Source organism: Rhinatrema bivittatum, chromosome 1, assembly GCF_901001135.1.
Source record: "Rhinatrema bivittatum chromosome 1, aRhiBiv1.1, whole genome shotgun sequence".
Taxonomy (NCBI): Eukaryota; Metazoa; Chordata; class Amphibia; order Gymnophiona; family Rhinatrematidae; genus Rhinatrema; species Rhinatrema bivittatum.
The window spans coordinates 272,299,959-272,314,126 of NC_042615.1; the positions used below are offsets into that span (position 1 = coordinate 272,299,959).

A 14,168-nucleotide genomic window follows, 5' to 3' on the forward strand; every position below is an offset into this window, starting at 1 on the left:
CATGGACACAAGGCTTTGTGCTGTTTTCTTTTTTCCCCTATGGATGATGGGGAAAAAGAGGAAATTGAAAGCCACCATTGCTCAACGTATATCAGCGCCAGTACAAGGACTCGTGGATTTCCATGGGTTCCAAGCAGACTCTTCACTGCAAGTAACTTTGGGTTCAGAGTATGCTGACATCTCTCTTAGTCTAGAGGCCCACATTGCTCCTCCTCCTCCAATGTTTCATGCTATACAGGGAAATCAGGATCTAAGCGCATTAGGTAATGAGAGAGAAAAATTTGTAAATGAGCTACAAAGAAAGTCACTCTATCTTCGATTGTTAACTTAGAAGCTCCAATACTGGGTGCTTCCCCTGTGGTTGGGATTTTTGGGGAAATCAAGATTAGAGCACTATTCCTGTTTCTGTATCTTTACCTATTTCCCCGCAAGGTGCCGTGGGTGTATCTTCAGAACCTGGTGAAATATCTTTGACGAAAATTTGGAAGATATTGTCTAGAAGGGAGCTGAATTTAACTGACAGTGGTTTCTAAGCTATGTGACTATACAAGAGGGATTTCTGCTATATGTTTGGAGCTTGATAACAGACTTAATATTGAAACATCTACTTCTGACGTTCCTGTTTAGTGAAGAGTACATAATCTACTAGTGTTTCTGCTATTAAGGATAATTTATCTCTATATCTTAAGAGTGATAATTTGGAAAATAGAATGAGAGCCAGAAACGTGTCTGTTAAATTTTCCTAAAATTCGTTACCTATCTGACCTAGAATTATTTAAAAAATATATTGTGTGTGTTAGTTTTCTGATGAAGTATTTTTTTTGTTGTCAATATTATGTTTCAGATAAGAAAAGAGATCCAAATGGTAACGGTGGATCTTCAGATATGTTGGTCCCATTTTCTAGTTCTGATCTGTTTTCTTTTTTTCAAGGGAATAGATTTATTTTTATGGATCCTTCTCATTTGGGGGTTTTTCTGATTGATAGGAACCTAGATTGGAATAATTATGAGAAGTAGGTAGGAATTTGGAATTATTAGATTATTATTTGTATTTTTGCTTTGTTTTCTGGAGAGTCGATATTGGCCCCCATTAATGTGGACTTGACTTGATATTTCTTGAAATGTCATTGTTATATTGTATGGTAAATTTCTTTGAATTTCCTATATTTTTCTTTTCCTATAAGATATTTCTGAGATTCAATAAAGAATAAATTATATATATATATTTTAAAAAGTTGGCATGGCATACCACCCCATACTTGCCCCTATTTGAATTATGATTCAACCAGTTTGCTTTTCATGGTCCTTTGTTGTCTTTTCTTTGTTCCCCACAAAAGTTGGAATTTTCATTCTCCATAATACCATCTCACTATTCTGTGCCAGCATTTCTAGTGGTGCACACTTCTGTCCCATATCCACTTCGAAGTACTGATCATATCATTTGCTTGGTTTCATCACGCTGGTCATCTCTGTATCTTTGGCACCTTTACCCTGTCTGTGTCCTTTTTTTTTTTTTTTTTTTTTTTAACTCTTTATTTGATACATTTTTGTCATACAGAGTGATCAGCAACCATAACAAGCATTAGTGCACAGCAAGTTTAAATAAACAATAAGTCGAGATGCAAAGGATTACAAAGTAGTCAGAAACACTTCCCAGCCCCACAATAAATCATTTTCACTCTCTGAAACAGATTTGTACAGATGTGTATGGGCTGATGATTGCCATGTTAGCAAGAGAGGCACAAAATTTATTTCAGAGAAGGGCAAAGGACGACCAAAATGGTGGGTGGTTTCCATCGAATGACTTATGAGGAGAGGCTGAAGAACCTGGATATGTACACCCTGGAGGAGAGGGAGGAGCAGGGGTGATATGATGCAGACCTTCAGATACTTGAAAGGTTTTAATGATCCATGGTCAACAACAAACCTTTTCCATTGGAAACAATTTAGTAGAACTAGGGGTCACAATTTGAAACTTCAGGGAGGACGACTTAGAACCAATGTCAGGAAATATTTCTTCATGGTCAGGGAAAGGCTTGGGGGTAACCTGCATGGAGCAGCAGTTACTACCAGTAACAGAAACATGGAGTAACCTGAAGAGAGAGGCAGTTACTACCATGGGAAGCTTGCTGGGCAGACTGGATGGACCCTTTTGGTCTTTTTCTGCTGTCATTACTATGTTACTTTGTTCACACTCACTAATGCTGATTGGTCCTTATTGGCTGTGATATCACAAAGGACCATGCCTAGACTGCAGAAGCCAATCTATTCCATGTGAAGTAATTAATAGTATTGAAAAAGATAAAAAAAACCCCAAAAAACAACCACCGATAAATGTTACTGCGTATTGTATACTGTTCAAAGGGTGCTCAGTACAGGAAGGATATGGTCTTTTTTTGTTTGAAACTCTGCCTACTTCTGAAAACTTGGACAGTAGATGATAAAAAAGTAGAATGCTGCCATAGTATTTATGTCCAAGTCACAGGCTAACTAATAGAATCCCTATTAAACTTCGCTGGTAGAAATTGCCTCTTCAGGGGAGTTACAAGTAGAACCAGCAGAGATCCATATGTATAGAAATTTCCTTCCTTTAATTCAAATTATTTACTCCTAATTCATCAGTTGTTTTCATTAGTACATATCAAATCTAATAAACTTCCTTTATAATGGTAAAAGAGAAGCTCCCGTGTCCTTCTGTGTGCATGCTCAATAATATTAGTTGAATAACTTCTATGTTAAAACCTCTCTCTTTGGAGACCTGGGTTTGATTCCCTCAGGACAGCGGGAATTGGGAGAGCCTTGCAGCGAGGAGGGTTCCAGCCATCAGATGACCAACACCTCCTGGCAAGGCTAAAGGTGCCCTTTCACCTGGTTCTGAAGGGAGCCATCATCTGTGGCCCTATGCCAAAGGACTGTCATATGGGGAATAGGGCAGGAAGTGTATAAAACTGAGGAAAAACCTGCAGAAAACAGAATAATGAAAAAACAACTTACCATATAATTGCCTGAGTTTCAAAGGTTTGAACATATGGTTCACATCCATCCATAAATAGAAAATCTAGAAATGCTGCCTTTTTTTTTTTTTTTTTGCCATTTCATATTCAGAAAAACAGTGGAATCATTTGTATAGTTATTAAATTTCAAAAATTGTGCTTGATTTCCTTTCCATGTCGTTAGTGTTTCACGCATATATCATATGTACGTCATTGCATGGAAGAGAATTAACCGGATTAAATCTCCTTTTTGTCCCACCCTGTGGGTATTCTGAGAGATATAGATCTGGGGTGCTTTGTAAGGGAATGTGTAGGTATTCTGGGAAATATAGGCCTGCAGGGCTCTGTAGGCAGCTCTTCTCATAAGTTGTAAACACAAGCTGCTAGGCAGTCTCGCGTACATTCTATTACCAATACACATATGCCCTCTCTAATGGAAGATTTGCAAGAAACATGAGCCAAACCAGTACGGCCATAAAAGATAAGCTATATAGTAGCTAGACAGAAACCAGTTGTATACTGTAAAACACAGAAAGATGACCAGCTGAGGCGGTATAGAAAAGCTTCTAAATAAATAAATCAGACTGCCTTTACCTTTAGACAATTACTCACAGTTTCCCTCAGTACTTCCAGTTCTGCTACAGTGCTGCTCAGTTTTTGGACAGTGTTACAGGAGCTGCCTCCCTCCTGAGACCTGGGTCTGGTCTGGTTATCCCCACCTGGATTCCAGCTCTTATTCCCCAGTCTCTGGTTATGCCCTCTGAGCACCACCTGCCCCGCAGGATCCCGCCCATAGAGCATACTCTCCTTAGTAGATTTAAGGTGGACCAGGCAAATAGGGGAACACTAGGGGCACTATCTAACAATCCCAAGTAATGCACTCTATAAAAGATATCCAGATGTGTATTTGTTTTCCATCTCTCTCCTGCTGATGGAAATAGAATCCACCTCCTGAGAATCTCTGTTCCCTGTACGTACTAGGATCAGTCCAGACCGTGGGTTATGTCCCCCGTCCAGCAGATGGAGTCAGAGCAAACTTCCGAGGGTGCTGACATATAAGCAGGTGCACCCTCCAGGGATACTCAGTATCTCTCTGACTCCAGCAGATGCGAGTGGGGGAACCTTTGCTTCCCCAGTTGGTGGCTTCTGCCCCATTATTGCTATCTTTTTCTTCTCAGGACAGGATCAAGCTGGCCGGGGTTCTAAATTACTAAATTGAGTTTAAAAAAAAAAATAAAAAAAATAAATAAATAATAATAACAAACTTTTTTCTCCTCAGGGAGTCTCTCTGAGCCCCTGCCCGGGTCTCACAGCCCTGGCTAGCTTGCCAGCGGGACTATTCTCTCTGTTGTCTGCCCTTTGTTCTATCACAGCCTCCTCCGCTTCAAGATTCTGGGACAGCACTTCCAGTTTCAGGCCCTCCCCTTCGGGTTGGCAACGGCACCCAGGACGTTCACCAAGATCATGGTGGTTGTGGCGGCTGCGCTCCGGCGAGAAGGCATTCTAGTACATCCTTACCTGGACGATTGGCTCATCCGAGCGAAGTCCCTCCCTCAGGGGCAGCAGGTGGTCGACCGGGTGGTCGAATTTCTGCAGTCTCTCGGCTGGGTAGTCAACTTCGGCAAGAGCAGTCTCCTTCCGTCTCGGCAGCTGGACTTTCTCGGAGCACGCTTCGACACAGCTCAAGGCAAGGTCTTCTTGCGGCCGGACAAGGCCCAGTCGCTGAGGGAACAAATTCTCCATTTTGCCGCTCTCCAGGTCCCAATAGCGAGGGATTACCTGCAGATCCTGGGTTCGATGGCCTTCGCAATCAACCTGGTGCCTTGGGCCTTTGCACACCTGAGGCCCCTACAGATGGCGCTACTCTCGCGGTGGAAACCGGTCTCGCAGGACTATCAGGCGATACTACCTCTTCCGCCGGCGGCCAGACTCAGCCTTCGTTGGTGGCTAGACCCCAGGAACCTGGCTCAGGGCTGTCCCCTGGAGTCGCCGGAATGGATTGTAGTCACTACCGATGCCAGTTTGACCGGCTGGGGGGCCGTGTGTCTCAGAAGCTCAACTCAGGGGCAGTGGACACAGGAACAGGCGTCCTGGTCGATCAACCGCCTGGAGACCAGAGCAGTCCGTTTGGCGCTCATCCAATTCCTGCCTCTCATCCGGCAACGTGCGGTCCGGGTTCTCTCGGACAATGCGACCACGGTAGCCTACATCAACCGACAGGGAGGCACCAAGAGCCCGGGGGTGGCCCTCGAAGCGGCCCGTCTCATGGCCTGGGCAGAGCGGTTCCTCGACCGCCTGGCGGCCTCCCACATCGCAGGCGTGGACAATATTCAGGCAGACTACCTGAGTCGGCAGACGTTGGACCCGGGGGAATGGGTTCTCTCCGACGAGGCAATGTCGCTCATCACTCGGCGCTGGGGAGCTCCCTCCATGGACCTCATGGCAACGTCGGGCAACGCAAAGGCCCCGCGGTTCTACAGTCGGAGAAGAGATCATGGGGCGGAAGGAGTGGACGCCCTGGTGCTACCCTGGCCCCCTCATGTTCGGCTGTACGTCTTCCCGCCGTGGCCTCTGGTGGGCAAGGTGGTGCGAAGGATAGAAGATCATCCAGGGCAGGTCATTCTGGTGGCGCCAGAATGGCCGCGGCGCCCGTGGTTTGCGGACCTGCTCAACCTGGTAGTAGACGGACCTCTGCGATTGTCACACCTTCCGCGGCTACTCCATCAGGGTCCGGTATTTTCGGACCAGGCGGAACACTTTTGTCTCGCGGCCTGGCTTTTGAAAGGCAGAGTCTCCTGCGCAAGGGATACGCAGTAACCGTGGTAGACACTCTTCTCAAGGCACGTAAGACCTCCACTTCAGTCGCCTATGTACGGGTCTGGAAGGTGTTTGAGGTCTGGTGTGCTGGACATGGAGCCTCCGCGACGGCGCCTTCGCTCCGTCAGGTCCTGGCCTTCCTCCAGGAGGGCTTGGAGAAGGGTCTCTCCTACAACTCCCTGCGGGTGCAAGTCTCTGCTCTAGCCTCCCTGGCTCGTACCACGGGAAATCCAAATCCTTCGTCTCACCCGGACGTCTCGCGCTTCCTCAAAGGAGTCAAGCACCTGCGGCCGCCGGTGCGACATCCCTATCCCTCCTGGAATCTCAACCTGGTGCTCCGGATCCTTGGTAAGGCTCCCTACGAACCGCTGCGACAGGCCTCCCTTAAGGACGTCACCCTTAAGACGGTGTTCCTGGTTGCCATAGCCTCGGCAAGGCGCATCTCCGAGCTTCAGGCGCTCTCGTGCCGGGAACCGTTCCTACGCTTCACGGACTCGGGAGTTTCCATTCGAACGGTTCCTTCGTTCCTACCTAAGGTGGTGTCCTCCTTCCACTTGAACCAGTGGGTGGAACTGCCGGCCTTCCCGGCAGATGCGCCCCAGGCCCTCCGGCGCCTCGACGTGAAGCGCTCTCTGCTGCGCTACCTGGAAGTGACCAATGAGTTCCGGACGTCTCTTTGTGCTTTGGTCCGGTAACAAGAGGGGACTGCAAGCGTCTAGGACTACCATCGCAAGGTGGCTCAAGGAAGCGGTGTCCTCGGCTTACATAGGCGCCGGGAAGGCTCCCCCGGAGGGGGTCCGGGCTCATTCGTTGCGTGCCCTGGCCACGTCCCGGGCGGAGTCTCAACATGTTCCAATTCAGGAAATCTGTCGCGCGGCTACATGGAAGTCGCTACACACCTTCTCGAAGCATTACCGGTTGCAAATGCCGGTAGATGAGGCGGGTTCCTTTGGGGACAGGGTCCTCCGAGCAGGGTCTTCAGGGACCCACCCGGTTTAGGGAAGCTTTGGTACATCCCACGGTCTGGACTGATCCTAGTACGTACAGGGAAAAGAAAATTATTCCTTACCTGCTAATTTTCGTTCCTGTAGTACATAGGATCAGTCCAGACGCCCACCCGGGTTTTTTCTTCAGTAATGGTCAGACGCCTGCTCGTGTACGTTCTATCTCCTGTCCCTCCAACTCCTACATTCTGATGTTTTGTTGTTGTTGCCTAGTTCTTCACAGTTCTCCTTGCAAGTTGCATTGGTTATATGTTCTGTGGTTACAATTTGATTGGCGCTTGATCCATCCTACTTTTCTGTCTAGTGTTGTTTTCGCTGGGCTTTGATATTCTCGATACTGAGGATCCCTGGAGGGTGCACCTGCTTATATGTCAGCACCCTCGGAAGTTTGCTCTGACTCCATCTGCTGGACGGGGGACATAACCCACGGTCTGGACTGATCCTATGTACTACAGGAACGAAAATTAGCAGGTAAGGAATAATTTTCTTACATGCCCCAGAAGCAAGCAGTCACAGGGGGAAAAGCAGGTACGCAGAGCTGTACTGTATATTTGAATGTAAAATTGACTCACAAAGGTACATTTTTAGAGGTGTGCCAGCAGTTGCTGTCATGTCCAACCCATAATTTAGATATTTACTTCAGGCATTATTTATTTAAGAATAATGCCCAATTTCAGTTTTTGTTTGGCAAAAATAAGATCAATACATTGAACTCCCATTCTTTCCCTCCCTCCTAAAAAAAAAAATAATTCAAATGTATTACTGTAGTTTGAACACTGGACCAGTTAATAATCAGCACAAAGTTCTGATATTTAGAGCTATAGCTGCACTTGCTGATTAAAGAGTTTTGAAAGTTTACTGAGATGTTGTTATACTTTTTTTTTTTTTTATTCCAGAGGGTCCCTTGATGTCTCTGAATTATTTGAACAGCACGCAAGGTCTCTACAGATTAGTGATGCTGTGCAGCTGGCAGCCACTGAAGTTTCCACCGACCTTGTCAGTGGCGGCTTCACGTTATCCCAGCACCCACTCGATCTGAGCACCTTACAGGCTGGCGATGCCAGCAGTATATGCTTTTTATCTCAGCATCCCATTTCTCCTTTTAGTCTAAGGGCTGAGGAGGGTAAAGAGCATGGAAATCAAACAGATGATAGAACACTGCATTGCAACCCAGGTGGTGATAAGAACTTTGTTGTGCCAGATACACTGATGAGGATTAGCAGTCAGATAGGCCTACAGAAACATGGAATTTCTCCTGCTGATCAGGCTAATAGGATTTTTCCTACCGGTGATGTTTCATTCTTGAATACTAGTATTCCTGCCCCTCTGCTGCTTGACCTGCTGGAGAAAGAAGTAGGTTTATCCAGTAGTGCTGGAGTCTCATCAAGATCTGGGAACTCTTCTAGCACGTCCTCATCCAGGGATTCTGAGAAAGAGAAGACACAACAGCAAGTCGAGGATACAGATATGCAAGAGTTAGAAAGTTTGGGGCAAGAATTCTGTCAATCATTAAGTGATGGAAAATCTCTTCTTGAGTTTGATCTGTTACTTAGAGATTCTACTGAGGCGAATTTTGCAACAAAGTCTTCCAAAATGTCATTAACATCTGTGGCAGAGGGTGTAGATTTGAATAACTTTCCTCAATCCGATCTATCTGGCATTACTATTCATCCTGGGAATAGACAGTTCAGTAGTTCCTCCAAAGATGAGCTGGTAAAGCATGTGGGCTCTGAGATCCTCCACAGGCATCAAGAAAAAGAAGCATCTGATTCCACAAGAAACAGTGTGTCTCAAAGAATCTCTTTTCAGCCAGCTACTGTTAGTGCTGACTCTACAGAACAATACATTAAGAAAAAGAGCGCTATTGAAGTCCAGCCAGGGGATATCAGGGCCGAGCTGACAGCTTCATCTGGTTGCAGCATAGAGAGAGGACATAAATATACAGACATTTCCTCTTCTGTCAACCCTCCTATGGATGATAGCACTTTCTGTGTACGACTGGTAGGCCCTATCTCACAGTCAACTCCAGGAATATTTATGAACAAAAGCACCAAAGAGGAGGTGCTTGGTAAACTGAGCACTATCAAATCAAGTATTCAGGCATCTCATCTGTCTTTAAGTGAAGAACATTCTAGCAGATCATCTGAAAGTACTCTTGCTCCTGCCTTTCAAAGGATGCAGTCAGATCAAAGTGGCCATGAAGCCAATTTTGAAAGCAGTGAATCTTTAAGAGGGTCATCTCCTACAGGAAGAATAGGGTCCCTCCCTACTTTGAGTTACATTGAGAAGATAGGAGCTTGGAACATGAACCGGTCATCGGAAAAGATATCCTTTGATACTTTAGCTCTGCATGGACTGACAGGATTATCTCCTAAGAAGAAAGCTTACAGTGCAGTAGCTGATTCCTTAAACCGCATGCTGTCTAAGCATATCAGCTATAGCAACCCAAAGAAGGTTCTAGCTGCAACTTTTGTAGGAGCATCCTCTCTAACTGGTTTGCATTCTGAGGATCAAAGGCCAATGTGTACATTACCACTGACCAGGTCTCAGTCTGACAACATTGTAAATGTAGTCAGCAAAGACAATTTACAGGCTGAAGACCTTCAGGCAAAGATCCTTAAGGAAACTGCCCAAGCCTTAAAAGAGGATGACATAAATAAGAGCAGCAATACTGGCATGCTAGACGGGAAGGAAAAACATGCTAATTTGACAAAGTCTAGAGAAAAACACATTAAGGCTTCACTTGATACTAAAGGATCCATGCATGACTATGATTTTAAGGGCAGTAACAAAAGCCTGGAGGAAAATATGTCCAATAGCAACGAAAAAGTTCCTAAACTTGTCAAGGAGAATGCATGTGACAGGCTGGAGAAATTCAGTATTCCCAAGCAGCCTCCAGATGCCATTTGCTCCACCAGCAAGATTAGTCTGGATCAATTCAGTGATGTTTCCATAGATGCTGATGTTAACATGCTGTATAATTCTCAGTCAAACAGCCATGTGGAGCAGATAGTCATAGGATCAACTGGCGTTGTTTCTGATCACTCTCTCACTAGTCTAGAGATTGATAATTATGTTCCTTACTGGTCACCTACAATAAAAACACCTGATAAGAAAGAACTAAACATTGAAGAAAGAATACCGGTAAGTTATTAATTATTAGTTTCTTAGTGTAATTTTTGTAAGGGATGAAGCAATTTAACAAGGAGAGCCAATGCATTTTATTGATATTGGATTGTGGGCCTATATGTTCAGGAATTGTACAAATATTTAAACAAACTGTCAGTAATTTCTCTTAATTTTGCATATGCTTTACAGCAATGTCGCAATGTACATAGATTTTTATATCCATTTTTATTTTCAGTTTTCTTTCATTTTATTTTTAGTTACTTCACATATCCAATTAACATTCTTCTCTACCCCTATGCAGCTGATGCTTGGATTGCCCCTATGACAAACCACTGCCATCTTGGCACATTTGAGTAGCATTATGGCTAACAAAGCATTAAATAGTTGCAATAGGGGATATACAGTTTTCTTATAGGACTCCTTAACTGACCCTGGTTCCAACTAATCTACCAACCCCTACTCCTTCCAGTATATTCTTTAATATGGTATTTTTATTCAGTGAGGGGTGCCAACATCAGAAAATGGGGCAGAATATCTAGTCTCTTTCCACTTCTGGTTGTTGGATTTTAGCTGTATGAGGATTCACATCCCTATTCCTGAAAAAGAATAATGCCAGGGAGTCATCACTATTCACAGAGTAGATAGGGTATTATATAGCCAAGCTTCCTGGGTAAAGGTGACACCCTCGGCAGAATAGTGCCACCAAAGAGAGGGATAAACATGTGTGATAGCTTTCCTAGAACGGGTAAATGTGAATTGGTTTTTTACTCTTTCAGATAATAGGACTAGGGGGCAATCCATGAAGTTAGCATGTAGCACATTTAAAACAAATTGGAGGAAATTCTTTTTCGCTCAACGCACAATTAAACTCTGGAATTTGTTGCCAGGGGATATGGTTAGTGCAGTTAGGGGCGGATTTTCAGAGCCCTGCTCGCCGGTGAGCCTATTTTACATAGGCCTACCGGCGCGCGCAGAGCCCCGGGACTCGCGTAAGTCCCGGGGTTCTCCGAGGGGGGCATGTCGGGGGCGTGTCAGGGGGTGGGCCCGGTCGTCGCGGCGTTTAGGGGGCGTGTCGGCAGCGTTTTGGGGGCGGGTTCGGGGGCGTGGCTACGGCCCGGGGCGGTCCGGGGGCGTGGCCGCACCCTCCGTACCCGCCCCCAGGTCGCGTCCCGGCGCGCAGGAGGCCCGCTGGCGCGCGGGGATTTACTTCTCCCTCCGGGAGGCGTAAATCCCCGGAGAAAGGTAAGGGGGGGGTGTAGACAGGGCCGGGCGGGTGGGTTAGGTAGAGGAAGGGAGGGGAAGGTGAGGGGAGGGCGTTAGAGGATTCCCTCCAAGGCCGCTCCGATTTCGGAGCGGCCTTGGAGGGAATGGGGGTAGGCTGCGTGGCTCGGCGCGCGCCGGCTATACAGAATTCATAGCCTTGCGCGCGCCGATCCAGGATTTTAGTGGATACGCGCGGCTCCGCGCGTATCTACTAAAATCCAGCGTACTTTTGCTGGCGCCTGATGCGCCAGCAAAAGTACGCCTATTCGCGTTTTTTGAAAATCTACCCCTTAGTGTAGCTGAGTTTAAAAAAGGTTTGGATAAGTTCTTGGAGGAGAAGTCCATTACTTGCTATTAATCAAGTTGACTTACAAAATAACAACTGCTTTTACTAGCATCAGTAGCATGGGATCTACTTAGTTTTTGAGTACTTGCCAGGTACTTGTAGCCTGGATTGGCAACTTGGAAACAGGATGCTGGGCTTGATGGACCTTTGATCTGACCCATGAGACAATTTCTTATGTTCCTGTTTGGGGGGTTATTAAATTTAAAGTGCATGCTGCGAAAGTTTGGATTAAATGATCCTTATTGGAGACCACTTCTCTAGAACTGGTTTTGAAGAATCCAGTCTTGGTGGTCTTATTGGAGGCCAGTGTTTGGGGGTAACTCTAGATTCAGAGCTCTCTATGATTCAGATTTAGATAACTTTATTGATATGACAATTTTACATGTATTGCCAAAGTAATACACAGAATAATTAAACTAAAAAGAGGAAGAAAAGGAAAACATTACAAAATAATAAGTTACAGATTATAGAAAGTACAATATTGGGGACATGTCCCAGCTTTTGATGCAGGTCCAGTTTGTTCCTTATCAGATTTCATTTTGGGCCTGGTGGCAGGATTCCATACATTTTGCTGCTATATAGCTGCTGTTTTTTTCTGGTTCCAGCAGGATTTGTTTTCTATTAATTCTATAATGGGAAGTCTTTGGTTTTCTCTGTCAGCTTCCAGAAATGTGATAACTTTGTATTTTGCATAGCACAGTTAAAAATGCATTTCTATTTCTTTTTCCTGGAGTTTCCAGTTCAGTTTTAATCTGCATCTTTCTATTTCTAATCTGTGATTACTTAATTTGAATTTGGTGAGTGTCTGTCGGTTTTTGCATTTGTGACCAAGGTGAGAGATTCTGCTCCTGTGTATTTTCTGTGTAAAGATCTGTAGCAATCCAGCTTGTTCTGTCTGACAGTTTGCACCTCCCAGTAAGAGGTATATTGATATTTTAGGGCATGTTGTAATATTTTCATTGCTGCCTTTTCATAGGCCAGGTTATAATTGTTTGACGTCCGGATGTTAGTGCTTGTTTGCTACGGTAGGTTTGCTACATAGGTGCTGAGTGTTTTTTTTCCAGGAGTTTGTGTTAGTTTACATAGTGCCTAGTGGTAGAAAGAGTTTGTGTTGCTGTTAATGAGATGACACGAGAATTATTAGGGGTATTTCTATGGACACAGAGTGTGTGGAGAATCTGTGATTTATATTAGGGCTCCATCTCGTTTTGTTAATATGTGCCAGACCTCATGCCCATATAAAAGGATTGGTTAAATGATGCTAATTAATAATTCTCATAGTAGTTTACTGGGGGGGGGGGGGGGGGGGGGGATTGTATTTAGTTCAAATGTTTTTGTTGCATATAAGGCTTTTAGGGTATTTTCTTATAGTGTCTTTATAGCCAATTTAAATTTCCCAAATGCACTTAGTCTCAAGCCAAAATATGTATAGTCTAGCATATGCCCAACTTCTTGTTTATTTAGGAAGACTTTGAAGTTGTGGAAACAGAGAAATGTGATGGCAGAATGTTATGATTAATGGTGTTTGGGTGGATCCTTGGACACTGCGGCAGCTGACCACGCCCACGGGGGGCAGTCCCGTAAGGGACCACGGTGTCAGGCTAGACTCCGGACAGACAAACACAGATTTGAATCTTTTATTAAACAGTGTGAATGACCACCAGAGGTGGCAGTAGTGAGTAGTGGTTGTAGAGCCCGGCTGGGCGCGTCTCACACAGAATGCTGGAACAGCGGATCCTCTGCAAGGCAGTGCTGTAGTGGAAAGAGACTGAGAGCTAAGAGCACACAATAAGATTAACATTCAGAGTCCCAATGTAGAAATAGGAGAAGCTCCTAGACAGGGCGAGCAGGCCCTCGAGGAGCGAGTACCTGATCCCTTAGAGCAGAGAGACTCGGTAACATTGTACTCACTTAGCAATAACAGAGATTCCACTAGAGGAGAGGTCTGACACCGGAGCAGAGAGCAGGCCCTCGAGGAGCGAGTACCTGGTTCCAATGAAGCAGTACTGTGGAGAGAAGTGGTTTCTGTACTCACTGATGGTAACTGTAAGTTAGTTCTTCCAAGTAGAAGGGTAGAGGTTGCAGGCAGCGACACAGGGAGCATGGGCCCTCGAGAAGCGAGTACCGGTTTCCTGATAGCACCTGAAAGAAGCAAAGAGGCCCCAGAGGAGAGGGTACCCCGTTAGCGACCCCGAAGGGTAGTAAGAGTTCCAGATAGCGCTGGAGTGGCAGAGTAGCTTAGGAATGGAGAGCGAATCCCATCTGTACGAATCCTGTTGCTAACTCAATGAGCTAGCAAATACTGTAGGCAGATATACCCGGAAGTCGTGACGTCAGAACAGGGGGACGCCCCTGAGATTCGTGCCAACGTACAGTTAAAGATGAGGGCGGCGTGCACATGCGCGCCCTGGAGGTACCTTGAAGGAGAATGGCGGGAGGCAGCACCAAAGCCGGTCCGGGGACGTCGGAGAGAACGGCAAGCAGACGCCGCGGCAGCCATCAGTCCAAGGTGAGCGGGAGGAGCCGAAAGTAGAGAGAGGTAGGTGGGGCAAAGCCGTCTAAGACTGATGGACACAACTCAGAAAAAGAGCTTATAGCCTGTCTATTCTGCCCATC

The 14,168-nt window shown here is 45.7% G+C and overlaps 1 protein-coding gene across 3 annotated transcripts in view; it reads left to right on the forward strand.

Moving 5' to 3' along the window:
- ALMS1 (ALMS1 centrosome and basal body associated protein) overlaps positions 1-14,168 on the forward strand; it is a 266,815-nt gene that overhangs the window by 99,519 nt on the left and 153,128 nt on the right. For all 3 annotated transcript variants that reach the window (XM_029594680.1, XM_029594673.1, XM_029594689.1), the window contains exon 5: positions 7,711-9,958. In XM_029594680.1, the coding sequence (XP_029450540.1) occupies positions 7,711-9,958 (2,248 nt within the window). The remainder of the gene's footprint in view (positions 1-7,710; positions 9,959-14,168) is intronic.